Below are 26,076 nucleotides of genomic sequence, written 5' to 3'. Positions count from 1 at the left end.
AGCCGCGTGATTCCATCCCCTCCCACTCGCCGAAGCCACCGCGGCCCCTGCCCAGTGGTGGGAAGGCGTCGAGCTGATCCCCTCCCGCCCTGCGCTCCGCACCGGCCACACGTGCTTCAGGCGCCGAGGGTTCCTGGGACGGCTGGGTGCTGGCGGGGGCCGCGGGACGGGCTGGTGGGTGCTGCGACTCGGGCGACGCCAGCTCAGCCGCACGAGGAGCAGGGCTGGCCGTGTAAACCGCCCCAGCGTCCGGCCGCTCGCTCCCCACGCCGCCGCAGCCGCTCCGGCGGGCGCAGATGCCACCGCGGCGCCCAAATCCCCCTCCCCTCCTGGGTGCCAGGTGCCGTGCCGGGTTCGCTTGGCTGGTTTGAGGCCCGGGAAAGCGTACGGGGGAGCCAGGGGGGCTGACGCACGCGGGGACGCGGCCGTTTGCAGGGATGGGGAACCCAGGGGGCAGTGGATGCCAGTGGGCTGTGCCCCTACCAGGGTGCCCCGAAAGCAAAACGGGCGATGGAGGGCCCAGTGGTGCCGCGCTGCCCCTCGCAGAGCGACCTGGGGGCCGTGTGGGTCCCAGCTGCTCCGGAGCGGTGAAGCGCGGAGGCTCGGGAGAAGCGAGCTGGCTCCGGCTGACGGGAGCGTGTTTATTCTCCTGTAATTTTTCCAACCCTGTATCTATTTGCGGCGACGTGACATGTGCAAGCGTGGTGTTCTTTGCAAGCTTGAAGTCTTGTAAAAAATTAATTGCGTACGCAAAAATTTGGCTTTAAATATTAAAACCGACTGTGGGGAAGCGCGAGCCCCGTGCTGAGAGCCGAGCCCTGCGCGGGCTGGGCCGCTGTCCCGCAGCGGTGGCTCCTGGATGGGGCTCACAGGGCCGGGCTGGGACCATCCCGCTGTGGCCCCGAAGGAAAGTCCCACCCGGTCCCGGCTGCTCTCTGGGTGGGCTCGGTGACCGGCTGCACCCACGGCTTTGCCGGGGCGCTGGTCCCTGCCAGGGGGTTGGGACCGCTTGGTTTTCAGAGGATCCCGTGTTCGCAGGGCGCAGTCCCACGTGCCGGGGTTGCGGCATCGAGCACACGAGGCTGAGCGGTGTGGCCCCGCAGCAGGGCGGCCCCCCGGCCCGACGGGGACCCCACGCTGTGGTGCTGCCGCGCTGGGTCTGGGGGCTGCGCGGCTGAGGCTTTGCTGGTGCACGGGGCGGTGGGTGCAGGGGTGCCCAGCTGGGCTGCGGGGTTGGAGTGTGGGGTGTGCGGGACTGCGCGTGCGTCGGGGCGGCTGGGGGCGAGGGGCAGCCTGGGGGCAGAGCTGCCTGTCCCATCCCAAGTCTCATCCTGAGTCCCATCCTGGGACCCATCCCGGGTCCCCATCCCTGGTCCCCGTCCCGGGTCCCGTGCCGGGTCCCATCTTAGGTCACATCCCTCGTCCCCATCCCTGCTCTCATCCCAGGTCCCACCCGGGTCTCCATCCTGGGTCCCATCCCGGATCCCATCCCGGTCCCGGGAAGCTGGCGGTGCCCAGGCCGGGTCAGCACCGGCACAACTCCTCGGGGCCGGGTAGGGGACGGCTGCCCCCGGGGGGGGGTCCCGTCCGTCCCGGGCGGGGACGGTTCCCGGTGCGGGGGCTGGAGAGCGGCGGGTCCCGGGGCTGCGGCTCCTCCACCTGCCACCCCCGCACGCCCCCCCCCCCAATCCCGCTCCTCGGCGGCGGCGGCGCAGCCCCTCCCAGGGGCACGGGGCGCGGGGCCGCGGCGGCCGCCATGGAGGAGGAGCCGCCGCCGCTGCCGCCGCCGCCGCCGCCGCCGCCGAGCCCAGCGCGGGGCCAGCGGCAGCCGGCGGCCGTCAGGCTCCCGCCGCGCCATGGGCCGCCTCCCCGCCGCCGCTGCCATGTCGGCCGCGTTCCTCAGCCCCAGCCTCGCCTTCAGCTCCCACTTCGACCCCGGTGAGTGCCGCAGCCCCCGGCCCCCCCCGCGCCCCCGGGTGTCCGCCCCCCCCCCACCCCCCCCCGCCAAATGCCACTCGCCGCGCTCCCGGTTCTGCCAGCCCGGTCCCGCGGTTGGGGCGGTGGCCCCGCTGCCGCAGCCCCCGGCGTTGGGGTTCCCCCGGGCGGAGGAGCCCCGGGGGGGGGGGGCTGCGCTGCCGCCCAGGGCATCGCTGGGGTGGGATCGTAACGAGGCGAACAACGGCGGCGGCGAGGGGGAGGGCGACGGGGACCGAGCCCCCGGCCGCCGTGCGACGCCCGCTCGCCCGTCGGCGTTGGCCCGTGGGGCGGGGGGAGCCCGGCGAGGTGCGGGGAGCGGGCGTTTTGGGGCGCGGGCCGTTATGTAAGGCGCCGTGTGACGGCCGCGTCGCAGCCGCAGGAAGATGCTGCTGCAGACGCGGGAGCGGAGCGGGGGCTGGCTCTGGTGCGGGCGTGTTTTGGGGCTGCCGCAGCGGCAGCCTCCCCCCCCCCCCCTCCTCCTCCTCCTCCTCTCCGCGCTCCTCGGCCGCCGAAGGCCGCCGGCCGCTCTCGGTGCGGGGCGTCGGCCAGCCCCGGTGCGTGGAGCAGCCGCCCAGGTGGGGAGCCCCGTCGAGGCGCGGGGACGGCCGGCGGCGTGCTCGGCACCGGCCCTTTGTTTACCGAACCGGGGACAACGCGTGCGGGTGCCGCGGCTCTCGCCCCTCTCCCGTCACCGCGAAGGCGGCGAAGCGTCCCCCGTGCCGGACGCGGTGGCGGCGGAGGCTCCGGCTGCCGGTGCCGGGATCCCGCGCCCTCCTCCCTCCGCGGGACGCTGCTCCTGTGTCCCCCCCCCCGGCCCCGGGTCTGGCGGCCGCGGGCGATCCGCATCCGTGGCGGGGTGTAAAAACGACCCACGGCGGGACGCGCCGAGCCGCGTCCCCGCTGCTGGAGGCTCCGTGCCCAGCCCGGTGCGGGATTCTGTGCGGGAGGAATCCTCTTCGTCCGCGCGCACAGCGCGGTGGCGCTGCGAGGGAGCCGCGTTTGCTGCCCTCGGCCTCGGGTGGGATTTTCCTCCGGGTTTTCGGGAGGCGCGCCGCTCGCCGTGCTAATCCCGCCAACCTGGGGATTTGCAGGGCACGTTTGATTTAAAAATTCCTTCTGCAGGAAGGTTCCCATCGCCGCCCGCTGCCGTGCTGCCGCGCGCCCAGGCCCGGGGCTCGGCTGGCGCCCACGGCCGCTGGCGGGGCGAGGAATTAGAGGGGGGAACAAACCATGTCCTCTATTTCACAGCTTTGTTGGCTTTCTCCGTTTGGCAGCACCTCCTGCCTGCGCGGCATCGCCGGCTCCCCGGCCAGCCTGCTTTCCCTGGGCTTCGCTCGTGCCGGCGCGGAGGAGGAAGAAGTGCTTTGCGGGGCACGCGGGGCTCCGGCTGCGCGAGGGGAGCAGAGCCGCTCCCGGTCCCGTGTCCCCGGAGAGGGATGGTGGGAACCCGCAGCCTCCGGGGCCAGGCCATGGGCCGTGCCGGCAGTGGGGAGCGGTGACAGCGGTGTCGCCTGGGGCGGAGGTGCCAACGGGACGTGCCAACCGCAGCAGCCCAAGCTCCAACCTCCGCTCGTGTTTTTGGGGAGGCTGCTTGGCTCGGCCGTCAGATGCGCCCACGCTGGGCCGTGCCGGCTGCCCAGGCCGGTGTGCGCCGCTCGGTGGGGGGACGGATTCTCTCCCAGCACCAAGGGCTCTGGGTCCCACCCCGGCGCCTCGCGGGTCCCATCTCGCTGGGCCCACCCGGCGATGCTCCCATGTGGTGCGTGGAGCGCTGGAGCCACCGGCGGAGCACCGACTGCTGTGCCGCCCACCCGTCCCGACGTGGATCCCGGATCCCTTGGGCTTCCTGTGGGAATTGGGTGCCCGCTGTCTGCCCTGGAAGCGCTGTGAGCGAGCAGACGCCATTTGGAGGCACCGGGCAGAAGTGATGCGTCCCCTGCGTCACCCAGGTGGGCAGCGCTTTGCTTTGGGGTCGTGGCACCCCGTCCTCTTGCAGTGATGGCAGCTGCTTGGGGACACGAGGACGTCTCTGCTGGGGGAAGGGGCTGCTCCCCTGCTCGCCCTGCTGCACGCCCGCGCTTCCACGTCTCAGGCCCGGGAGCGTGTTTCGAATTGTGAGCGACCTCTGTTCTCCCCCATTTATTTCACCGGGGGCTGCGGTGTTGCCGCTCCCCGATCTGGCTGCGGGACCCTGCACCCACACGGGGGTCAGCTGGGGCTCGAGGCACCGGGGAGGGATGGGGGGTGAAGGCCAAGGAAGGGCGGGAGGTCCCGCCAGCCCTGAGTTTTCGGTCCTGGCGGGCACGTGCTGCCATCCTGTGCCCCAAGCCGCGTGGCGACAACAGCTCGGCGAGTGCTGGTGCTCCGCGTCTGGCATCGCCGTCTGCTCCAGGCACAAAGATGGGAAAGGACTCGGGGGACCGCGGTGGCAAAGGGGCCGTAGCACCCGGAAGGACCCCGGCAGCCGAAATGGGGGCCCGGCACCCGCTGTGCTCCCACCCTGGCACCAGCCGTGCCGGGGATGCCGGGGAGGACGGGGGAAGGTGCCACTGGGGCTGGGCGCAGAGCAGGGATTTGGGCAGGGAGGTGGGAGCTCCTCGGGCGGGAGATGAGGTGACGGCTGCGGGGAGGCGTAACGCCCCGCACGGCCGGGGCAGCACCGGACCCGGCGTCCCGTCGCGTGTTTTCCGTGAGGGGATGGTGCGTGGGAGATGGCAACGGCACGGGCCCTGATCCATCTGTCCGGACTGGGGGGTGAATCCCGGTGCCTGCGGGGGTGCCGGGGGTGGGCAGCGGCGGGGTGGCACGTGGCGAGCCCCCTGCCCCAGCGCAGCCCGGCAGCCGGGCTGCCGTGGGAAATGGCGTTGGCGCAGCTCTGCAGCGCAGCTGGGCCCCGCTCGGCACGGGGACAGATCCGGGCAGCCGGCAGCGCCGCTCTCCCGGGGGTCCCGCTTCGCTCCCCGCTTTCCCCTCCTTCCCTCCCTCTGCCTGCTGCTCCCTTCCCGCTCCCCCGCCCCGCGCGCACGGGCGGTTGCGTTCTGGATGGCGATACGGATCCCTGTCAAAGCCAATTAGGAGAAATTAATGCGCCGGGGTTGAAAGGGCTCGGCGCTCCCGGGCGGGGAGCGGGCTGTGACTCACGGGCTCCGTGCCCGGCGCTCCCGGCCCTCCGTGGGACAGCGTGCGCCGGAGCAGCCCGCGGGCTCCGGCGCCCACCTGGCCGTGCCACGCTGCCTGCCCCGGCCTGTCCTCGCCGCCCCGGTGGCACCGGGGACGTGGGGCAGAGCTGGCACTGCCAACGTGCTGCCACGGGGCTGCTCTGTGACCCCTGGCCGCATCCTTCCCGCGGGTGCAAGGGCTCCCAGGTTTTTGCCTTGTTCGTGTTGCGCTGGCCCCGCCATCCCGCTAATTCCCTGGGCTGGGAAGTCCCCTCCAGGTCAGGCGGTGCCGACGCTCGGGTCCAAGGGGCTGTCGGGCGCGCGCTGAGCCTGTTCCTGCCCCGTGCCGCACCAATTCTGTGCTCGGGACCCCCTGCCCGGGATGGGGGGGTTGCGGTCCCAGCCGTGCCCTGCGGCTGCTCCGGGGCTCTGCTCACCCCCGGCCGCTCCTGCCCCGGGGAATGCCCCGGGACGTCCCCAGTGGGACCGCGCGGGATGCGGCTCGGCGTGGGGCTGGAGGGTGACGGGGCTGAGCCGTGCTGAGTCAGCGTGCCCGGTGGCAGGAAAATAAATCTCTGGGCATTAATCCCCCCGCCAGCCCGGGGAGGCGTCGGCGCAGCCTTCTGCCTGGCTGTCTTAGGGCAATTACCGCCGTAACGTCGTTTGCCATCGGCCAGCTGCTCCGGCTTGGCCTACGGCCGGGGGCACGCGGCGCGTCCCGGGGGAGCAGGTGCTCGCGGCCGCCCGAGGGACAGAGAGGACGTGGGGCTGGTGGGAAAGGGAGGGCTCGGCACCGGAGGAAGGGGCAGAGGGTCCTGCAGAGCCGCTGTCCCCGGCCGGGGAGAAAGGCAGCGAGCGCGGGGGCCAACGCGGTGCTGCCAGGCTCCCGTCCCGGCTGTGCCAGGGTGCCCGCTGCCGGGCTGCCGCCTCGCTTTCGCGGCCGTTCGTCTTTCCGAAATACGTGTGGGGTCGGGTGCTGCTGCACCCCGGGCGTTGGGGTGGCCCGCGGCTACGGCACAGCAGGGTTTGGCCCGGCCGCCCCGGCCTGCGCGTTCCCCTGCGCGCGGTGACGGGGATTTGGGCGCCGCGGGCGTGGTGCAGAGGGGTGCCGGGGCTCGATGCACACGCACCCACCATTTTGTGAGGTTTTGGGGTTTTTGGTGAGGATCAGATCCGGTTGGAGCCACACAAGCTGCCTGAGCTGGCACGGCTCCCGGGCCGCGCACCCACGCCAGCGCCCAGCGCCGGGAAAGCGAAGGGCAGGGGCGGCTGCAGCCCCGCTGCTGCACAGGCAGCGCCCAGCCAGCGGGCAGCACCCCGGGATCCCCGCGCTCGCGCTGCGCAGTGAGCCTCCGCTTTTCCCCAGCCTCTACTTTTCATTCAGGCTCCGACCCCTGGTTGGACTCCCACCACTTTTTGGCCTCCATGTCTCTCCAGCCTCTACTGTGCGTTCAGCCTCCGACCCCTTTTCGGCCTCCCACACCTTTTCGGCCTCCACTTTTCTCCAGCCTCTACTGTGCATTTGGCCTGCCACCCCTTCTCAGCCTCCCACCCCTTTTCGGCCTCCCACACATTTCCGGCCTCCACTTTTCCTGAGCCTCTACTGTGCATTTGGCCTCCCACCCCTTTTCGGCCTCCCACCCCTTTTCGGCCTCCACTTTTCTCCGGCCTCTATTGTGCACTTGGCCTCCCACCCATTTTCGGCATCCGACCAGTTTTTGGACTCGCACAGCTTTTCGGCCTCCCACCCGTTTACAGCCTCCCACACCTTTTCGGCCTCCACTTTTCCCCAGCCTCTACTGTGCATTCGGCCTCCCACCCGTTTTTGGCCTCCCACACCTTTTCGGCCTCCACTTTTCTCCGGCCTCTACTGTGCATTTGGCCTCCCACACCTTTTCGGCCTCCCACACCTTTTTGGCCTCCAGTTTTCTCCAGCCTCTACTGTGCATTTGGCCTCCCACCCATTTTCGGCCTCCCACACCTTTTCGGCCTCCACTTTTCTCCAGCCTCTACTGTGCATTTGGCCTCCCACCCGTTTTCAGCCTCCCACACCTTTTCGGCCTCCCACACCTTTTCGGCCTCCACTTTTCTCCAGCCTCTACTGTGCATTTGGCCTCCCACCCCTTTTCGGCCTCCCACACCTTTTCGGCCTCCCACCCCTTTTCGGCCTCCCACCCCTTTTCGGCCTCCACTTTTCTCCAGCCTCTACTGTGCATTTGGCCTCCCACCCGTTTTCAGCCTCCCACTCCTTTTCGGCCTCCCACCCCTTTTCGGCCTCCACTTTTCCCCAGCCTCTACTGTGCATTTGGCCTCCCACTCCTTTTCGGCCTCCCACACCTTTTCGGCCTCCACTTTTCTCCAGCCTCTACTGTGCATTTGGCCTCCCACCCGTTTTCAGCCTCCCACACCTTTTCGGCCTCCCACACCTTTTCGGCCTCCACTTTTCTCCAGCCTCTACTGTGCATTTGGCCTCCCACCCCTTTTCGGCCTCCCACACCTTTTCGGCCTCCCATTCCTTTTCGGCCTCCCATTCCTTTTCGGCCTCCCACCCCTTTTCGGCCTCCACTTTTCTCCAGCCTCTACTGTGCATTTGGCCTCCCACCCCTTTTCGGCCTCCCACCCCTTTTCAGCCTCCACTTTTCTCCGGCCTCTATTGTGCATTTGGCCTCCCACCTGTTTTCGGCATCCGACCAGTTTTTGGACTCGCACACCTTTTCGGCCTCCCACCCCTTTTCGGCCTCCAACCCCTTTTCGGCCTCCCACACTTTTTCGGCCTCCCACCCGTTTTCGGCCTCCCACACCTTTTTGGCCTCCACGTTTCTCCAGCCTCTACTGTGCATTTGGCTTCCCACCCCTTTTAGGCCTCCCACTTGTTTGTGGCCTCCCACCCCTTTTTGGCCTCCACTTTTCCCCAGCCTCTACTGTGTATTTTGGCCTCCCACCCGTTTTCAGCCTCCCACTCCTTTTCGGCCTCCCACCCCTTTTCGGCCTCCACTTTTCCCCAGCCTCTACTGTGCATTTGGCCTCCCACTCCTTTTCGGCCTCCCACCCCTTTTCGGCCTCCACTTCTCTCCAGCCTCTACTGTGCATTTGGCCTCCCACCCCTTTTTGGCCTCCCACACCTTTTCGGCCTCCACTTCTCTCCAGCCTCTACTGTGCATTTGGCCTCCCACACCTTTTCGGCCTCCCACACCTTTTCGGCCTCCACACCTTTTCGGCCTCCCACACCTTTTTGGCCTCCCACACCTTTTTGGCCTCCACTTTTCTCCAGCCTCTACTGTGCATTTGGCCTCCCACCCGTTTTCAGCCTCCCACACCTTTTCGGCCTCCACTTCTCTCCAGCCTCTACTGTGCATTTTGCCTCCCACCCCTTTTCGGCCTCCACTTTTCTCCAGCCTCTACTGTTTTTGGCTTCCCATCCGTTTTTGGCCTCCCACACATTTTCGGCCTCCCCCCCCCTTTCTGGCCTCCCACTTGTTCTCAGCCTCCCACCCCTTTTCGGCCTCCACCCCTTTTCGGCCTCCCACCGGTTTGTGGCCTCCCACCCCTTTTCGGCCTCCACTTTTCTGCAGCCTCTACTGTGTATTTGGCCTCCCACCCATTTTCGGCCTCCGACCAGTTTTTGGACTCGCACACCTTTTCGGCCTCCCACCCCTTTTCAGCCTCCCACCCATTTTCGGCCTCCCACCCCTTTTCGGCCTCCCACCCATTTTCGGCCTCCACTTTTTCTAAGCCTCTACTTTTCTTCTGGCCTCCCACCCCGTGTTTAGCTTCCTCACCGCCGCAGCTCGAGGCGCCGTGGCCGGGAGCGAGCGTGGCGGTGGGGCAGACCCATGCCCAGGTTTCCGCTCGCCCCTTGACCTGGCCCTGCTCCGCCGCCGCTCTCTCTGCAGCCGAAGCTGCTCGCGTGGTGCCGCCGCCGCGCGTCTGGTAAAAGCAAGCTGCCCGCTGCGCGCTGCCGCTCTCTCGCTGGTACGCCAACGCTGCTCCGCCGGCTGCCAGGGCCTCGTCCCGCCGGTGCTGCCGTGCCAGCGGCACGACCGCGGTGCCATGCTCGCCGATGGTCCTGGCCGCCGGCACCGGTCCTGGCACCAATCCCGGCTCGGGGTCCCTGCCGGGTCCCCCTGCATCGCGCCCGGTTAAACACCACGGAAGAGAATTTGGTTTAAATCATCGAGCGAATGTTGCACCGCGTGCTTTGTGCTGTGTTATTATTTGCTCAGGAAATGGAGAAGGCTGCTCGCGGTGGGCTGCGCCGGGGACCCCCGCTCTGCAGCGGCGCAGGCTTCGTGGGGGAACTTGATTTTCCTCTCTAATCGTGCTGACGCGCTTGGTGTGCGCACAGCGACGCTGCGGCTCGGCCTCCGCATGTTACCGTCCTGGTTTTTATTTCATCCTGTTAGATGGATGGTCTTTTTTTTATTTCCCACCTAATTATCTTTTTTTTTTTTACTGCTAATTCATCCCAAGATGATAAAACCAGAATTAAGAGGCAAGAACCCATCCTTCTGAAATCCTTCTGCCCCGGTGAAACAAGCCCGCGCTAAAAGATGCGTAAGGAGAACAGATTACCAAGGCGTGCCTTGCGTTTAAAATTAACAGATCGATTAATCAGCGGAGAGGCTGCCGGAGTGGCTCTGGCTGTTTCTGGTGGGGGAAGCTCTCCAGGGCTGGGGGGTACAGGGCGCTGCTTCCTGGCGCCCCGGCTTCGGCCGTGCCCGCGGTGAGGATGCCGCGGGTACCGGCTGGCTCCGTGCCGGGCCGCGGGCTGGCACCGGTGGGCGGCAGGGATCGGGGCTCCGGGGTCCGCAGCCGGGGCTGTCCCGCTTCTTCCCGGCTCGCCGGTGCCTCAGTTTCCCTCCGGGGCTGCGAGGAGCAGCCGTGCCTGCGCGCTAAGGGGCAGCGGGTGGTTCCTCGCCGCCCGGACGCGCGCGGGTGAGCAGGGCGCTCGTCCGTGGGCTGTGAACTCGCTCTCCTGGAAGCTGCGCGTGCCGCGGGGTTACCGCGATGGCGGGGCTGCGGCTGCGCGGGGAGAGCGGCCGGGCTGCGGGGCGCCGAGGGGTGCCGGTGGGTCCTGCGCGCTCCCATCCAGCCCTGCCCCAATCCTGCCGCAGCACCCTGCCCAAATCCAGCACCCTGCCCAAACCCAGCCCAGCACCCTGCCCAAACCCTGCCCCCTGCCCAAACCCAGCCCAGCACCCTGCCCAAACCCAGCCCAGCACCCTGCCCAAACCCTGCCCCCTGCCCAAACCCAGCCCAGCACCCTGCCCAAATCCAGCCCAGCACCCTGCCCAAACCCTGCCCCCTGCCCAAACACAGCCCAGCACCCTGCCCAAATCCTGCCCCAGCACCCTGCCCAAACCCAGCCCAGCACCCTGCCCAAATCCAGCCCAGCACCCTGCCCAAACCCTGCCCCAGCACCCTGCCCAAACCCTGCCCAGCACCCTGCCCAAACCCTGCCCCCTGCCCAAACCCATCCCAGCACCCTGCCCAAATCCTGCCCCAGCACCCTGCCCAAACCCAGCCCAGCACCCTGCCCAAATCCAGCCCAGCACCCTGCCCAAACCCTGCCCCAGCACCCTGCCCAAACCCTGCCCAGCACCCTGCCCAAACCCTGCCCCCTGCCCAAACCCATCCCAGCACCCTGCCCAAACCCAGCCCCAGCACCCTGCCCAAACCCAGCCCAGCACCCTGCCCAAACCCTGCCCCAGCACCCTGCCCAAACCCTGCCCAGCACCCTGCCCAAACCCTGCCCCCTGCCCAAACCCATCCCAGCACCCTGCCCAAACCCAGCCCAGCACCCTGCCCAAACCCTGCCCCCTGCCCAAACCCATCCCAGCACCCTGCCCAAACCCTGCCCAGCACCCTGCCCAAACCCTGCCCCCTGCCCAAACCCATCCCAGCACCCTGCCCAAACCCAGCCCAGCATCCTGCCCAAACCCAGCCCAGCACCCTGCCCAAACCCTGCCCCCTGCCCAAACCCATCCCAGCACCCTGCCCAAACCCAGCCCAGCACCCTGCCCAAACCCAGCCCAGTACCCTGCCCAAACCCTGCCCCAGCACCCTGCCCAAACCCATCCCAGCACCCTGCCCAAACCCAGCCCAGCACCCTGCCCAAACCCTGCCCCAGCACCCTGCCCAAACCCAGCCCAGCACCCTGCCCAAACCCTGCCCCCTGCCCAAACCCATCCCAGCACCCTGCCCAAACCCAGCCCAGCACCCTGCCCAAACCCTGCCCCAGCACCCTGCCCAAACCCAGCCCAGCACCCTGCCCAAACCCTGCCCCCTGCCCAAACCCAGCCCAGCACCCTGCCCAAACCCTGCCCCAGCACTCTGCCCAAACCCAGCCCAGCACCCTGCCCAAACCCAGCCTCTCCCAGCTGGGCACCCGCTGCGGGGGAGGCTGCGCCCTGGGGTGCGGGGCCGGGCAGGTTCATGGGGTGCGGTGGGCGCTGTGGCGGGGCGGGGGGAGATGTGCAGGCCGAGCATCCGCCCCGTCCCGGGCGGCTCCGCGAGCCCTCGCCCCGCCGTGCAGCCCCTCGCCGCTCCCGGGGGGGGAAACTGAGGCACGGGGCTGTGGCTCGCGCCAGGTCCCGCAGCGAGAGGCCCGGCGGGAGCGGGGGGGGGGGTGTCGTGCCGTACTGCGCCCCGCAGCTTTCGGCCCCGCAGCTCTCGCGTATGCCCTGCCCGGGCGGGGAGGGCACCGGGCACCCGGCTGCGTGGGCAGGAGCGGGGTGCCGCCCGCACGCGGCTTGGCCCTGCGCTGGGAGCCCCCCGCCGCCGCCGGGCTCTGCGGGGAGCCCCTGGCTCGGCCCTTCCGCACACGTCAGCCGCCGCTCGCCGTGCCGGGCTCCGGGCTCCGCCGGGGAGAGGCGAGCGGCGGCCGCGGCGGCAGCGGGCCATGGCCGGCGAGGCGGCCGCGGGCGCCCCGCAAACGTGAGTCAGCAAAGGGACGGGCTGCGCGGCGCTGCGGGCGGGGGCCGGCGTCGCGGGCAGCGGCGTGGCGGTGCGGTGCGGTGCGGGGCCGAGACCCCCCCCCGCGCCCGGCTCCCCGCAGCCTTTTGCCGTCGTCCGGCGTCGGCGGCCGTGAGCTGGGCTGGGCTGGGTGGGCGCCGCGATAGGTTGGGGGGGCACGGGCAGCGCTGGGCAGGGCTCCGCCAGCTGCGGGGGTGCGGGGGGGGGGGTGCCCCGCTGCACCCCGCCGCACCCCGCAGGGCCCGGGGCTGGGGCAGGTGTCCGGAGCTCTCCTCGCTGCTGCCACCAAACCCCCGCCTGTCCCCACCCCGCAGGGCTGGGGGGTGAGGGGTCGGCGTGGCCCGGCTTGTGCGCAGCCCCCGGCCCCGCTGCCGGGCGGGTCGCTGGCCCTGGGTGCTGGGGGCTGCCGGGGTGATGCAGCAGTTCCTGCTGGGCCGGCTGGAGGATGCACCGAGCTGGCCGTTCTCAGCCTGACCCTCTGCGCTGAGGCTGGCTCTGCACGAGCAGTTTTGGGAGGGGAGTGCTGCAGAGCCGTGGCTGGAAGAGTCCCACGGGACCCCCACGGCTGGGGCAGGGGATTCGCAGTGGTGACCCCCCCCCTCCCCACCTACCCCAGCCTGGCACCTGTGCCGGCACAGCGTGGGGGCTCAGCCGTGGGGTATGGCGGGGGTCCGAGCCGGCTGCGGGGGAGCGGCCCAGGGTTGGCACCAAGCGCAGAGGCTGCAGGAGGGCATGGGGCCGGTGCTCGGGGGGGGGGAGCAGAGCCCTCAGGGTGGGGTGCAGGATGCGATGGGGCCCCCGGCTTCTTGTGAGAGCCCTGGGGTCCTTCACACCGCACGCAGCTGGCCCTGCTCCCCGCGCCCCGGTGCTCCCGCTGCCGCAGGTGCATTCCACCCGGTTTTGGGGAGCGTTTTGCTGGGCTGGCCAAGGCTCCCAGGCCACCGGTTGTGCGGGGAAACGGAGGCAGGACCAGCCGGACCTCACCGGCCCCTTGGTTTGGAGTGGTCCGTTCGCAAAGCTCCGGTTCCAGAGCCGCGGCCGGGGCGGCTCAGCTGAGGGTCCCGGTTGGAACGGCCGCTGTCGGCGCACTTTGCTCCCCATCGACACGCAAAGGCTCTGTGCAGTGAGTCATTTTCTCTCTTGCTGTCCCGCTATCCAGGGAAAATGGTGACATTCGCGGTACAAAGTGTGTTCACCATGGAAACGGCTGAAAGGAGGCGGAACGCCACCGCCCGCTCCTCCCAGGTTGGGCTTTGCATCCGCCAGCCTCAGAAGATGGCTCTTCAGCTCCTTCCCAAGCGCCGGCAAAGAATTTGGCGTGGCCCGGGCTGTGCCAAAGCACGCCAGGCCGCTGCGCCTGGGCACCGCCGTGCCGGGAGCCAAGGTGCTCTGTGCCTGTGCCGTGCGGTGCCGTGCGGTGCCTGGGAGCAGCTGAAATCTGCCGGCTCCTGCCGGGGCAGCAGGACCTTCCCCCCCGAGACCCCCTGTGCCCTTCGGATGCTGCTCTCAAGGACACGCACGGGAGCGGGGGCATGGCCTGGGCGCTGGCAGCGCGGCGTCGAGCCTCGGTTGTGGCATGGGGACGGTGATGGGGCGATGCCCAGTGGTCCGTGCGTCGGTGCCATGAACATCTCCGAGGGGCTCGGCACGGCGCTTGGTGGCCTGGGGAGGGATGCGGCGCTGGATGGGGCTTTGGCCTGGGAGGTACAGCTGCATGGTGCCGTGGGTTCGGGCAGGGCACCCATCCCAGCAGCGATGTCCTGTGGGGAAAGGCACCGCACTGGGCGCTGCGGGGCTGCGTGCGGGTCCCCGGCGAGGCTGGCTGCGCTGGCAGCACCGCGGCCTTCCGGCTTCCTCCCGCCACAATCGCGCCAGTTGTTCCGGCAGGCTCTGGGCAGAATAGTAATGCGGCAGCTGCAGCCGGCGGCGGGGGCCTGGGCAGCCGGGCCATGGCTGCCAGCACCGCCACCAGTGCCACCATGCTCCCTGCCACCCTGAGGGGACGTGGCACAGGCTGGAGTGGGGCAGGGGTGCTGGGATTTGGGGTGTGCTGGTGCCTGGAGGGTGCAGTTCCCAGCCGGCGCAGCTGTGTCCCCATCCCCGTGCGCGGTGGCCTGGGGTCCGGAGCCGGTGTGGGGCTTGGGGACAGGAGCTGTGGTTTGCCCAGCGGCGCTCACACGGGGGACGGTGCGAGGCAGAGCTGTCGGTGCCAGCGGTCTTGGTATCGTTGCCGCCCGTGCCCCTGTCCCCCTCCACGCAGGGTCCTGCCTCGGCTCTGGGGTCCCCCCTGGGCTCCCCACCCTTCCTGGCCGTGAGCTGAGCCAGCACAGCAGCACCGGGACCCCCGCTCCGCCCAGCTGCTCCCTGCCAAAGCCCCCGCGAGCCCCCATGTGCCCCCGCATCGCGTGACCCCCACCCGGGCAGGACCCTCTGGCACAGCCTCATCCCTCCCCAGCCCCCCCTGAGCCCACACCCCTCCTGTCCCGCAGACGGCACCCCCCTTAGCGAGCTCTCCTGGTCCTCCTCGCTGGCCGTCGTGGCCGTTTCCTTCTCGGGGCTCTTCACCTTCATCTTCCTCATGTTGGCCTGCCTGTGCTGCAAGAAGGGGGACATCGGCTTCAAGGTGAGGGGGGACGCGGGGGGCGGGGCGGCGGGGGTCTCCCCGGGCCAGGCTCACCCTGGGACCCCGGCAAGGTGCCCAGGGGATCGCGGTGCAGGGTGCTCCGCCGCTGCTGGCCCCAGCGCCGGTGCAGGATGTGTCCCAGCTCAGGGGGAGCTCAGCCCCCGCCCCGCCTGCCAGGGCTCAGCATCCCCGCGGGCCACATCCTGACCCAGCTGGGCTCCCTGCTCTGCAGAGCCTGGATCAGTGGGGCTCAGCATCCCTGTGGGCCACATCCTGACCCAGCCGGGCTCCCGGTTCAGTGCGGGGCCAGGCCACGCCATGGTTAAGGGCCACGGCGGTCCCACCCGCACGCCCCCGGGGGTGGGAGGCACCCTGACCTCACAGGCACAGAATGTGCCGAGAAACCGTTTTTTCCCTAATTGCTGGGATTTTTGTGGAGGCTTGTGGCGCCCGCGGCGGGAGGGGGTCAGGCGGAGGGGGGGACACGCCGGGCTGTTGTGTAACCGTCCCACACCGGCCGGGGCACCTCGCCGTGCCGGAGGGGAACAATGAGCCCCTTCGCGCCCCCGCGATGGCTATATAGGGGTGCTCGGCGGGGCCCAGCCGCCGCCCGTGTCCGGCGGGTCGCGGTGCGTGGAACGCCGCGGGGCAGCGCTGCCGGCGGGGTTGGCAGCGCCATGAGGCAGCGTGGGGCGGGAGCAGGGCGAGATGCTCACCATCGCCTACCTGCTCGCCCAGGCGGCTTTCGGCAGCCGGCGGCTGGCGGGGCGGCGCGGCCAGGTAACGGGGCAGTGGGGAGCGGGTGCCTGCCGCAGGGCCGTCCCCGTGGAGGGGCTCTGCCGGCGGGGTGCGGGCAGGGCTGTGCGCTGGGAGGGTGCGATTTCGGGGTCCCCGTTGCCGGGGCGGTCGGTTGTCGGGTGATCGCGTCGGGGCGGCGGGTGAAGGGGTGCGCGGGGCAGGCTGCCGGCAGCGGGGAACCCGCGGGGTCAGTTGTCTCTGCTCCGTGTGTGCCCCGCCGCGCGCCCCCCGGCCCAGGAGTTTGAGAACGCCGAGGGGGACGACTACGTGACGGAGCTCTCGGCCCAGGGCTCGCCTGCCCCCCAGCATGGCCCCGAGGTCTACGTCCTGCCCCTCACCAAGGTCTCCCTGCCCATGGCCAAGCAGCCGGGGCGCTCAGGTAAGCCGGGGCGCGCGATGGTCCTGAGAGCCCTGGGGTCCCAACCGGTGCGCTGCGGTTGGGGGGTCCCGCATCACTGAGCTGTGGGGAGGGGGTCACGGGGTGAGATAGGGATGGTGGGTCCCCCCTGCTAAGGAGGGACAGCCCCAGCGGACCCCTCTGTGCAAGGGTCCCGGTGGCAGCGCACACCCCGCCGGGGTGGGACGGGACATGGGCGCCCGAAACTGCGGCACCCACCAGCCCTGGTCCTGTGTAAACAAGCCCATGAGTGGGAGAGGAATGCGAGGGACAGCCAGGGTGGCTCTGGGGCCCGGAGAATGGCAGCAGTGTGGCGGGGCCAGCGCGGTGCAGGGCGGCACAGCCCAACAATGGCCCCATTGCTGCCCGCCCTTGGCACGGGTGCGTGAGGGGCAGGACCAGCGCCGGGGAGGGGGCTGGGATGGGGCAGGGAGCCAGCGCGCCGCCACCGCCCGGCCTGGGGACACTGATACCCTGCGTCCCCCCCGGCCGACGCAGCTGCGGGAGGATGCCCGGACGGGAGGATGCCCTGGCTGCAGGGTTCCTGGGGATGGCCACTGCGGGGGCTGCTCCGGAGCCCCCCGGGGCGGCGCAGGGCCTGGCGGCGGGTGGCACGGTGGGGATGCCAAGGGCTCGGCCGGGCCCGGCGGGTAACGGGGGCAGGCTGGGCGAGTGGGCAGCTGGATGTGCTCTGTTACAGTGCAGCTCCTCAAATCGGCGGACCTGGGGCGGCAGAGCCTGCTCTACCTGAAGGAGATCGGGCACGGCTGGTTCGGCAAGGTGAGCGCCACGGCCGGGGTCCCCTGGCGCCGGTGGGACGCCCGGGCTGTGCGAGACGGGGTTTGGGGTGAGGACGGAGGGGACGAGCCTGTCCCTCGCCCCAGGTGTTCCTGGGGGAGGTGAACTCGGGCATCAGCAGCACCCAGGTGGTGGTGAAGGAGCTGAAGGCGAGCGCCAGCGTGCAGGACCAGATGCAGTTCCTGGAGGAAGCGCAGCCCTACCGGTACGTCCGGGGTCACGCCGGGCCCGGCGGGAGCGGGGATGCTGTTGGATGGTGCGTGGCCCCCTCCGTGCCGCGTTCGGAGCCGTGGCCGCCTCGTGGAGGTGCCCGGCCCAGCTCTCTGGGCACCCCGGCTCTGTCCCGGCCCCATGGCTGGGGGCTCCCTGGGGCAGGACACGGGCTGCGCTGGGAGCGGGGGCAGCGGCCGGCGGTGAGGTCATGGGCAGAGCGGGGCCGGGGGGGGGGGCACAGAGCTGTTCCCTGCCCCGGCAGAGCTGAACAAACGTCCCTTTGTGGCGCGTCCCGGGGCGCTGGGACGCGCTGGTACCCGCTGCCGGCACTGCCCGTACTGGGCCCCAGGAGGACGGTTCCCGGGGCGCTGCCACCCTGGCCGGCGCGGTGCCGATGTCCCCCCCGTTGCTCTGCCTCGCACAGGGCCCTCCAGCACACCAACCTGCTGCAGTGCCTGGCCCAGTGCGCCGAGGTCACCCCGTACCTGCTGGTGATGGAGTTCTGCCCGCTGGTGAGTCCCCCGCGTCCCCCGCGCCCCGTCCCGCTCCCCAAGGCGCTGCCGTGGGGCTCCGGCTGCGGGGTGCCGCGGAGGGGGGTTGCGGGGCATGGTTAACCCCCCCGGTGAGCCGAGCGCCGTGGAGGGTGACAGCAGCGCCGCCCCGCAGGGTGACCTGAAGGGGTACCTGCGGAGCTGCCGGGGGGCCGAGACCATGACCCCGGACCCGCTGACCCTGCAGAGGATGGCGTGCGAGGTGGCCTGCGGCGTCCTGCACCTGCACAGGAACAACTACATCCACAGGTAGGCTTGGCCGGCCGCGGCGGGGCGGCCCGGAGGGGCAGCGGGGGCGGCGGCTGCGCGGGGCCCACAGGATGCCAGCCTTCCCGCCCCGCCACTGCTCCTGCTGCCCAACAATATCCTGGTGCTGAGTGAGTTGCAGACGGAGACTCCAGCATCAGTGATTTTGTTGAGGAGGGGGTGCACTGCCATCGGGGGCCGCCGGACCTTCCCCACCCGAGCCAGGCGCTGCGTGCGGGTGGGTCCCAGTGCTGTGGGTGGGGGGACTCGGGGTCCCCAGCTGTGCCGGAGAGGGGCTTTTCTACGGTGGGCCCTGCCGCACCGGGGGTCCTGTGCGTGTCCCGTCCGCGCGACCCCTCCAGGGCTGGAGCAGCCGCCCGGGAGCCCGGCCTGGTGCCAGGGCTCGCGTTGCCCGGGGACGCCCGCGTTCTGCTTGGCTCAGCGTGTGACGGATGGCTGGACGGACGGAGCGCGGAGGGCGCTGCGCGGGCATTCCTGCTGTGCATTTGGTGGCTGGTGATCGGCGCGCCCCGCGTTCGGCAGCACCCTGCTGCCGCACCGCCGTCCCGCTCCCACCGCCCGCCGTGGCACTGCCCGCGGGGGTCCCCGAGCACAGACCCCCCAGCCCCTGGGCGGTGGGTGCCCCCCAGCCCCCCGCAGCAGCGGTGACAGCGCTGGGTTTGCTTGGCAGTGACCTGGCCCTGCGGAACTGCCTGCTCACCGCCGACCTGACCGTCAAGATCGGGGACTATGGGCTCTCGCACTGCAAGTACAAAGTAAGGCTGGTTTTGGGGAGCAGGGGGCTGTGGGAGCGCTGCTGGGGGGGCTGCTGCTCGGGCTGGGCATGGCGGGGGGGCTCCGGGAGCTGCATCCCCCCCCCCCCACCTCACATCTCCCCTCCGCAGCGGTGCTGGGGCAGCCCCTGGGCTTTGCCGGGGCAGTGAGGAGGGGCCATCCCTCAGACCACCCTGTGAAGGACTCTGTGCCCCGGGACCAGGTTGTCCCCCCCAGGCTGGTCCCCCTGTGCCGGCAGCTCCCCCCAAGCACGAAGCAGGGGGTTTGCTCCCCCCAGCCAGCTGAGTGCAATGCAGCCGGGAGTCCCCGCTCCTGCCAGCACCTTGGCCTGGGGGGCATCTGTCCGTCTGGGGCTGGGTGGGAGGAGGCTGTGGGGCTGGAGGGGGCTCTCAATGGGGGAGACAGCGAGGGGGAGCAGGCGGAGGGGGCTGGGGGCTTGGACGGAGGGAGCAGAGCACAAGCCAGGGGAGACTGGGGACCTGGGGTGCAGCGATGGGGTGGCCGGGGAGGGCAGGGGGCGGCGGGGCTGGGGACGGGTCTTGCGGCGGCGTGGCCGGTCCCTTACGCGTAGGTTTGACGTTCTCTTCTCGTACTGACCCTGCATACTTGGCAGGACGACTACTTTGTGACGGCCGACCAGCTGTGGGTGCCACTGCGCTGGATCGCACCCGAGCTCATCGACGAGGTGCACGGCAACCTGCTCATCGTGGACCAGACCAAGTCCAGCAACGTCTGGTGAGCGGGGTCTGGGGGGGTACCGGGGGGCTGCGGCTGGGCACAGCGTGGGCTGGTGGCCGAGGGGTGCGGAGGGCAGTGGCCGGGAAGGGCTGCGGCCGTGGGATGCATCGGAGCGGATCGTTTTTTGGGGCTGCTGGCATGTAGCGGGGTGGGGGTCTCTCCATGCCCCCAGCACGCCGCCCTGCCCGCAGGTCGCTGGGCGTCACCATCTGGGAGCTGTTTGAGCTGGGCAGCCAGCCCTACGACCACTACTCGGACCGGCAAGTGCTCGCCTACGCCATCAAGGAGCAGCAGCTCAAGCTGCCCAAGCCCCAGCTGAAGCTGTCGCTGGCGGAGCGCTGGTGAGGACCCCGACCCGGGCCGCGGCCGCATCCTGCCCCCCTCCCTCTCCCCGTCCCCAGGCGGGCGGGGGGCCGGGGCTGACCCGCGCCCCTCGCCACGGCAGGTACGAGGTGATGCAGTTCTGCTGGCTGCAGCCCGAGCAGCGCCCGACGGCGGAGGAGGTGCACCTCCTGCTCTCCTACCTCTGCGCCAAAGGGGCGACGGAGGCAGAGGAGGAGTTCGAGAAGCGCTGGAACTCCATGAAGCCCAACAGCAGCACCAGCGCCAGCCACCACGGCGCTGAGCTCTCCTCCTTCCCGCTGCTGGAGCAGTTCTCGGCCGACGGCTTCCCCTCGGATGGGGACGACATCCTCACCGTCATGGAGACCAGCCACGGCCTCAATTTTGAGTACAAGTGGGAGCACACCAAGACCGAGCACTTCCAGGCGCCCCTGGGGTCGCTGAGCCCCAGCAGTGCCGCCCGCTACCACGACCTCTACTACCCGGCCACCTCCGCCGGGCACTTGAGCCTGGGGGTCTCGCCCTCCTGCTATGAGTGCAAGCCGCCGGGCTGCCCCGGCCTGCCCGCGCCTGGTGTGGTGCCCATCCTGGGCGCCCACAGCCCCTCACTCGGCAGCGAGTACTACATCCGCATCGAGGGGCCCGGGGAGGGCGGCGCCGAGCTGGACTACGCCATGTGCGCCTACAGCCCCGCGGGCGAGCGGGGGTCCCCAGGCCCCCCGTCCTCCTGGAGAGCCCAGGGTGCCGGCGGCAGCGGCGCCTACGACTCTGACAGCAGCCCCACCGTCTCCCTCAGCATGGAGCCGCTGCTGGGCCACGCGCCGGCCGGCGAGGGCTCCTGGGAGTGTGCCGAGTACTACCCCTACCCCTGCCCGGGGCAGGAGCCGCGGGGCTACGAGCCATCCCCCAGCCGCGGGGCTGAGGGGTACCTGCTGGAGGAGGAGCCCGCCCAGCCGGGTGGCCAGGACTGGCCGGTCTCCAGCTTCCAGCCCAGCATCTTCACTGACCCGTTGGGCGTCTCGCCGTCAGGGAACTGCGCCTACAGCCCCCGGGGGTACGGGGAGCCGCGGGCAGCCCTGTCGGGTGGGCGGCTGCCGGGACAGAGCGGGGCCCGTCCGGACTGCGTGGCTCTGGAGCTCGGGGAGGACAGCCCCCCCGGAGCCCCCCGCCCACGGGGTGTGAGCCCCCCGGCTCCGCGGCATCCCTGGGCCTCCAACAGCTCCTCCAACAACAACATCGGCGGCGGCAGCCCGGCGTCCCGCGAGCCCTCGGCCGGCGACAGCTGGTGCTACCGCCGCATGATCACCTTCCGGGGGCTGATGGCCAAGCCGTTGGGCACCGTGCCGCGCGGCCAGCCCCAGCTCGGGGGGTCTCCACCGGGCCGTGACTTCCACCGCCTGCGGCAGGACCAGCCCGCTGGCACTGCCAGCGGCTCCTCCTCTCCGTGCCGCTCGCCTTCCCCGCCGTGCCAGGCCTGGCACAGCCATGACTCATCAACCTCTGGCCGCGCGCAGGCGGCAGCGCTGGCTGGCAGCCCCGGCACGCCGTGGGGCCCCAGCATGGCCTCGCCAGCCGGAGCGGAGACCCAGCGCGATGCCCACCCGGACGAGAGCGCAGAGGGGAGCAGCCCTGCCCACAGCCCCTTGCCCCACGCCGCGGCCGCACCAGGGCTGGGGGAGGCCGCCCCCGTGGCTGGCACCGCTGCCCTAAACCCCGACCCCCCCGCAGAATCCGGCATAGACAGCACCCAGCCTGCGCCGGAGGCCTCCGAGGCACCCGCGCCGGTGCCTGGGGAGGCTGCCAGCGAGAGCGGGGTGTGTGCCGCCAGCGACGCAGACCGGACCCCGGACAAGACCTTCTCCAGCGCCAGCTTCCCCAGCACAGATGAGGGGAGCGATGAGGACACGACGGAGCTGACCTCCGGCGTCTTCACCGACTTCTCTGGGGACTACATGGAGCAAGTGGAGACGGCGCCGGCGTTCAAGTCCCTGCAGAAGCAGGTGGGGACACCGGATTCCCTGGAGTCGCTGGACATCCGCTCCACAGCCAGCTCCTGCGAGGTCTTCAGCCCCACTGCCTTCACGCCCGCCGGCCAGCCCAAGGCGCTTGACAGCGGCTACGACACCGAGAACAACGAGTCCCCTGAGTTCGTCCTCAAAGAGCCCCACGAGCCCCGAGAGCCAGAGGCCTTCAGCCAGCTGGGGAAGCCCCCCCCGGGGCTGCCGGGGGGCGAGGGTGAGGGTCTGGCCCCTGAAACGCTGCTCTCCACCGCCCTCGGGGCCGAGCTGCACAGCCTCGCTGAGAAGAACCCCTACCGCGACTCTGCCTACTTCTCCGACTACGACGCTGAGGCCGAGCGTGGCCCCAAGGATGAGGAGGACAGCGACGGCTCCCGGACCCCCGAGGCAGAGGAGGGTCCCTGGTCCCCCATGCAGGGAGAGGACCCTCTGCACCCCCCGGGGGCGCCCGGCAGCCCCCCGGCAGCGCCTGGCATTGCGGTGGCAGCGGACACGCCCATGGCGGGGGTTTTGCTGGGGGACTGGTTTGGGGCAGAGGCTGGGAGAGCACTGCTCAGCCCCACGGGGCAGGAGCCCGGCACCAAGCAGCGACCCCCTGGCACGGGGCCGGTACCGGGCAGCTCCCCGCGCCCCGACGGAGACGCCTGTCCCCCGGGCCGTGGCATCCCCACGCCGCCCAAGACTTTCCTCTTGACTCCGGTGCCGGCAAGCCCCGGGGAGCCGGCGTCCATCGGAGGGACCTGTGTGCCCGAGGCTGTCCCCGGACTTGCGGGAGCCGCTGTTGGGGATGAACAGACTGAGCCCCCCGCCCCGGGGCTGGGGGAAGCGGGGTTGCTCCCGGAGGGGACTGGGGTGGGCGATGCGCCGGGGGGTCCCAGCACACTGCTATCAGGGGACCAGTCGCCCCCGGGCCTCTCCCCGCTCCCGTCCACCCCTGAGCGCCGTGAGGAGCCGGAGGAGGAGGAGGAGGACACGGAGGACAGCGACGAGTCGGACGAGGAGTTGCGCTGCTACAACATCCAGGAGCAAAGCGAGGAGAGCGAGGAGGAGCCGGTGGCCGTGCCCATCGTGGTGGCCGAGAGCCAGAGCGGCAGGAACCTGCGCAGCCTCCTCAAGATGCCCAGCCTGCTCTCCGAGGCCTTCTGCGAGGACCTGGAGCGCAAGAAGAAGGCTGTCTCCTTCTACGATGACGTTACCATCTACCTCTTCGACCAGGTGGGCGGCCGCGGGGTGGGCAGAGCCAGGCGCTGGGCACGGCCCCGCCGCATTTTTGGGTGCCGTCCTCGAGCCCGGGGAGCGGTGGCGGGAGCCATCCCCAGGCATGCCTCCAGCGAGGGTCCCGTGTCCCCTTGCGCAGGAAAGCCCCACGCGGGAGCTGGCTGAGCAGAGCTTCCCGGAGCCCCCCCAGCCTTCGGGGCAGCCCCCTGCCAGCGGCAGCCCCCCCAGCCCGGCAGATCGGCTCGGCGCCTCGGATGACTCCTCGGATGGCAATGCCTCGGAAGAGAGTAAGGGGCCAGGGGGGTTATGGGGGGGTGGGCCAGGGTGACTCCCACATTGGGCTCAGCCCGCCTCGCTCTGTGTTGCAGGCGGTGGCTTCGAGTGGGACGACGACTTTCCGCTCATGCCGGTGAAGCCGTCCCTGATGGCCTCGCTGCCGGGGACGCTGGCGGAGCCCGACCCGGCTGTGCCCGCGCTGCCCACCCTGCTGCCGGCGCAGAAACAAGTGCTGCCCATCCAGTTCTCCCGGTTCACGGTCTCGCCTGCCCCGGTGTCCCGGTTCTCCATCACCCACGTCTCCGACTCGGACATGGACTCCATAGGAGGTGAGTCCCCCCCCCGGCACGCTGCTCTGCAGGCGGCCGAGACCCCCTGCCACCCCGGGGGTCCGGAGAGCGGCCGTGCCCTTGCGCCAGCCACAGGGACGGTCATCCCGGCCGAAGGGCCGGGTGTCCCGTGGGAGCACGGGGCCCTGCTCATGCCACATCTCCGCTCCTTGCAGGCAGCAGCGAAGACGGTGACCGGGAATGAGCCAGCCGGGACGCCGCCGGACGTGGCACCGGCACGGGGCGGCGCAGGATGGCGGGGCCGGGAGCGGGGTCCGGCCGTGGGCTCCCAGACCACGCTCTGGTTTTTTTAGGCAGATTTTTATCGGAAGGAGCTGGGTTGCTGCTACGCGTGGGAGCGGGGCCGGCACGGCCCGGGGCCAGGCGGTGGGTGACGGCCGTGCGTGTGCGTGTGCGGGTGGCTGTGTGTGCGTGTATAAATAGACACATACATATATATATATATATAGACATATATATATATAAAATTATAGCGTTTAAAGGGTAGTGCCCTGACCTTGCTAACATTTGCGGAGTGCCCCCCTCCCCAGTGACGTTCCCCCCTTGGCTTCTCGCCCCCATGCGCTCCCGAGCCGGTGTTTGTCCCTGCACCCTGTGCCGTCCCCTGTGCTTGGCCTTCCACCTCACGGCCCCACAGCCGCCCCACGGCGTCCCCGAGCGAAGGGCCGCCGGCTGCTGCCGCTGCTCGGTGCCGCCCCGAGAGCACCCGCTCCCCGTGCCGGGGCTGCCGCCAGCTCCCGTATCCCCGCACCCAGGGTTGGGGTGGGCAGCACGGCTTTGGGGGGCTCGGGGGGGGGGGCAAGGAGCATCCTCCTCCCTTACTTTTTGGGGAGTGAGGGACCTTCAGAGCTGATGGGACCCCCGCCTTGCTGCGGCAGGGAGCAGCAGGGGGAGGGCTGCTGGGGGTGGGGAGGGGGGTCCCCAACTGCCCCCGCGTGGGGTGGCCCCCCCCCGGGACCTGTTGACCTGACTATTTTTGTATTTAAAGAAAAGGATTAAAAAAAAAAAAAAGAAAACCAACCCACCCAACAGAAAAACCACTCTAAAAGCAAAACTGGCTGTTGAGTGACCCCACATTGATGCGATTTTAAGTTGTTGCTGCCAAAGAGCCTTCATGAGTTGGGGGTGGGGGGCATTCGTGGTTCTTCATTTTTTTTTTTTGGGGGGGGTTCAGGTTTTTTTTTTTTTAATTTTTAAATTTATTTGAGGCTTAGGATAATTGTGCAATTCCAGCTTCCAGAAGGAAATGGCAGTAAGCGGAGCTGAGCGAAACCTTGAAATCAGGGCTGGTTCCTTTGGGGTCTATAGACCAAACCCTGAGGTGAGAAATGCCCCCTGCCCCCAACCCCAGCCCCCCACCTCGCCCCTTGCTCTGTGTCCCCTTGTGCACGTGGAGCAAGGGCACACGTGCTCGTGCACGGACATACACATGCAGCCATGTGGGATGGGGCTGATGCGGGGGTCTTTGCTCCACGCCGGGGCACGGTGCTACGGGACGAGCCCGTCCCCATCCCTGTCCCCGTCCCATCCCAGCCCCGCGCGCCCCTCAAGGCCCAGCCTGGTGCCGGGCACATCCGGGGTGTCCTCGCCCACCCTTCTCGCACTCTCACGGCCAGCCCAGTTGTTGGAGGGGGCAAGGGGGCTGTGCCCCCCACCCTCCCCCCCCACCCCAGGGGACAGCAGGAGTCTGAGGGGACGCCCAGCTTCAGCCCCAAAATCCAGGGCGGCTGTGCCTGCCCCGTACCCCCACCCCACTGCGGGTTGTGTCTCCCAGTGGGCGAGTTGCCCGTGGCAATTCCTGCTTTATTTAAGTGTTTTATTTAAGCTCCAGCCTCGCCTGTAATGTGTCCCCCTCCCCGAAAACTCTTGCAAGTCCTTCACTCAGCATTGCGAAGCGGGGGGGTTTCTCGACGCCCCTCCCCAGGAGCCCCCTCCCCTCCCTTGCACCCAGGGATGCTGGCACTGGACCCCCACCCTTGTCCCCCCACCCTTGTCCCCCTCCCAGCAGCCCAGGGTTGGTCTATGGCGCCGCAGGTCCCTGCCTCTGGAGGGCAGCATGAGGACAGAGCTGTGTCTTGGATTTATTTTATTTTTTTTTTAATAGAAAGGCTATGATTACATTGTCTATTTTACCAATACGGGTCATAACTGCTGTATTTTTTATCAGTGCTGACTTCCATACAGCTCCCAGCATGTGTGTCAAACATCATCGGGCCAATAATAAAGTTTTTAAAATATCGTAAGCTGTTTCCTGCCCCGCTCATTGCCCGGCACGCAGGGGGCATCAGCCCAGGGCTGCTCGGGGTGGGGACCAGGGATGCTCCGGGCCCGGGCGGGTGCCTGCAGCCAAGGACAACCCTGGGGGTGGGAGGGCTGGGGTGGGGATTATTATTGCTCATAAATTACTTTTTCTCATTAAAAAATTATTTCAGGTTACATCTTGCAGGTGCCACCAAGCCAGGAGGTGCAGCGAAGCCCCAAGGGCAGGCTGGGGCCTGGGGTGGCTGCCCGGGGGTCCCGGGGGACAGCAGCCCCCCCACAACGGGGCTGGAAGAGGACGACAGTCCGGTGGCTGAGGGGACCCCCGGCTGTGAGCCCCCAGC

The 26,076-nt window shown here is 69.6% G+C and overlaps 1 protein-coding gene across 4 annotated transcripts; it reads left to right on the top strand.

Moving 5' to 3' along the window:
- Window positions 1-1,806: 1,806 nt before the first annotated feature.
- LMTK1 (lemur tail kinase 1) lies at window positions 1,807-25,716 on the top strand. 4 transcript variants are annotated; one of them, XM_086762675.1, is made up of 14 exons: window positions 1,807-1,938; window positions 14,600-14,733; window positions 15,769-15,910; window positions 16,629-16,708; window positions 16,813-16,931; window positions 17,364-17,451; window positions 17,606-17,739; window positions 18,428-18,512; window positions 19,145-19,266; window positions 19,461-19,610; window positions 19,715-22,844; window positions 22,987-23,134; window positions 23,216-23,452; window positions 23,629-25,716. In XM_086762675.1, exons 1-14 carry the CDS (start codon window positions 1,857-1,859, stop codon window positions 23,655-23,657), a joined length of 4,680 nt encoding a protein of 1,559 aa, XP_086618801.1. In that variant the 5' UTR covers window positions 1,807-1,856; the 3' UTR covers window positions 23,658-25,716. The 4 variants fall into 4 exon arrangements, with proteins under 4 accessions (XP_086618801.1, XP_086618800.1, XP_086618802.1 ...); XM_086762674.1 differs by having other exon boundaries at window positions 15,724-15,910; XM_086762676.1 differs by lacking the exons at window positions 1,807-1,938; window positions 14,600-14,733 and adding an exon at window positions 15,498-15,513.
- The last annotated feature ends 360 nt before the right edge of the window (window positions 25,717-26,076 follow it).

This window comes from Chlamydotis macqueenii, chromosome 18 (assembly GCF_036417535.1).
Source record: "Chlamydotis macqueenii isolate bChlMac1 chromosome 18, bChlMac1.mat, whole genome shotgun sequence".
Classification (NCBI taxonomy): domain Eukaryota; kingdom Metazoa; phylum Chordata; class Aves; order Otidiformes; family Otididae; genus Chlamydotis; species Chlamydotis macqueenii.
Note: the sequence above shows the minus strand (reverse complement) of the source record. Positions and strands in the feature narration are given on the sequence as shown.

Coding starts and splice junctions, on each gene's coding strand:
- LMTK1 (XM_086762674.1), top strand. CDS start 1,857: ATGGGCCGCCTCCCCGCCGCCGCTGCCATGTCGGCCGCGTTCCTCAGC. Junction 18,513..19,144: donor TCTCGCACTGCAAGTACAAA/GTAAGGCTGGTT, acceptor CATACTTGGCAG/GACGACTACTTTGTGACGGC. Junction 23,135..23,215: donor TGGCAATGCCTCGGAAGAGA/GTAAGGGGCCAG, acceptor TCTGTGTTGCAG/GCGGTGGCTTCGAGTGGGAC.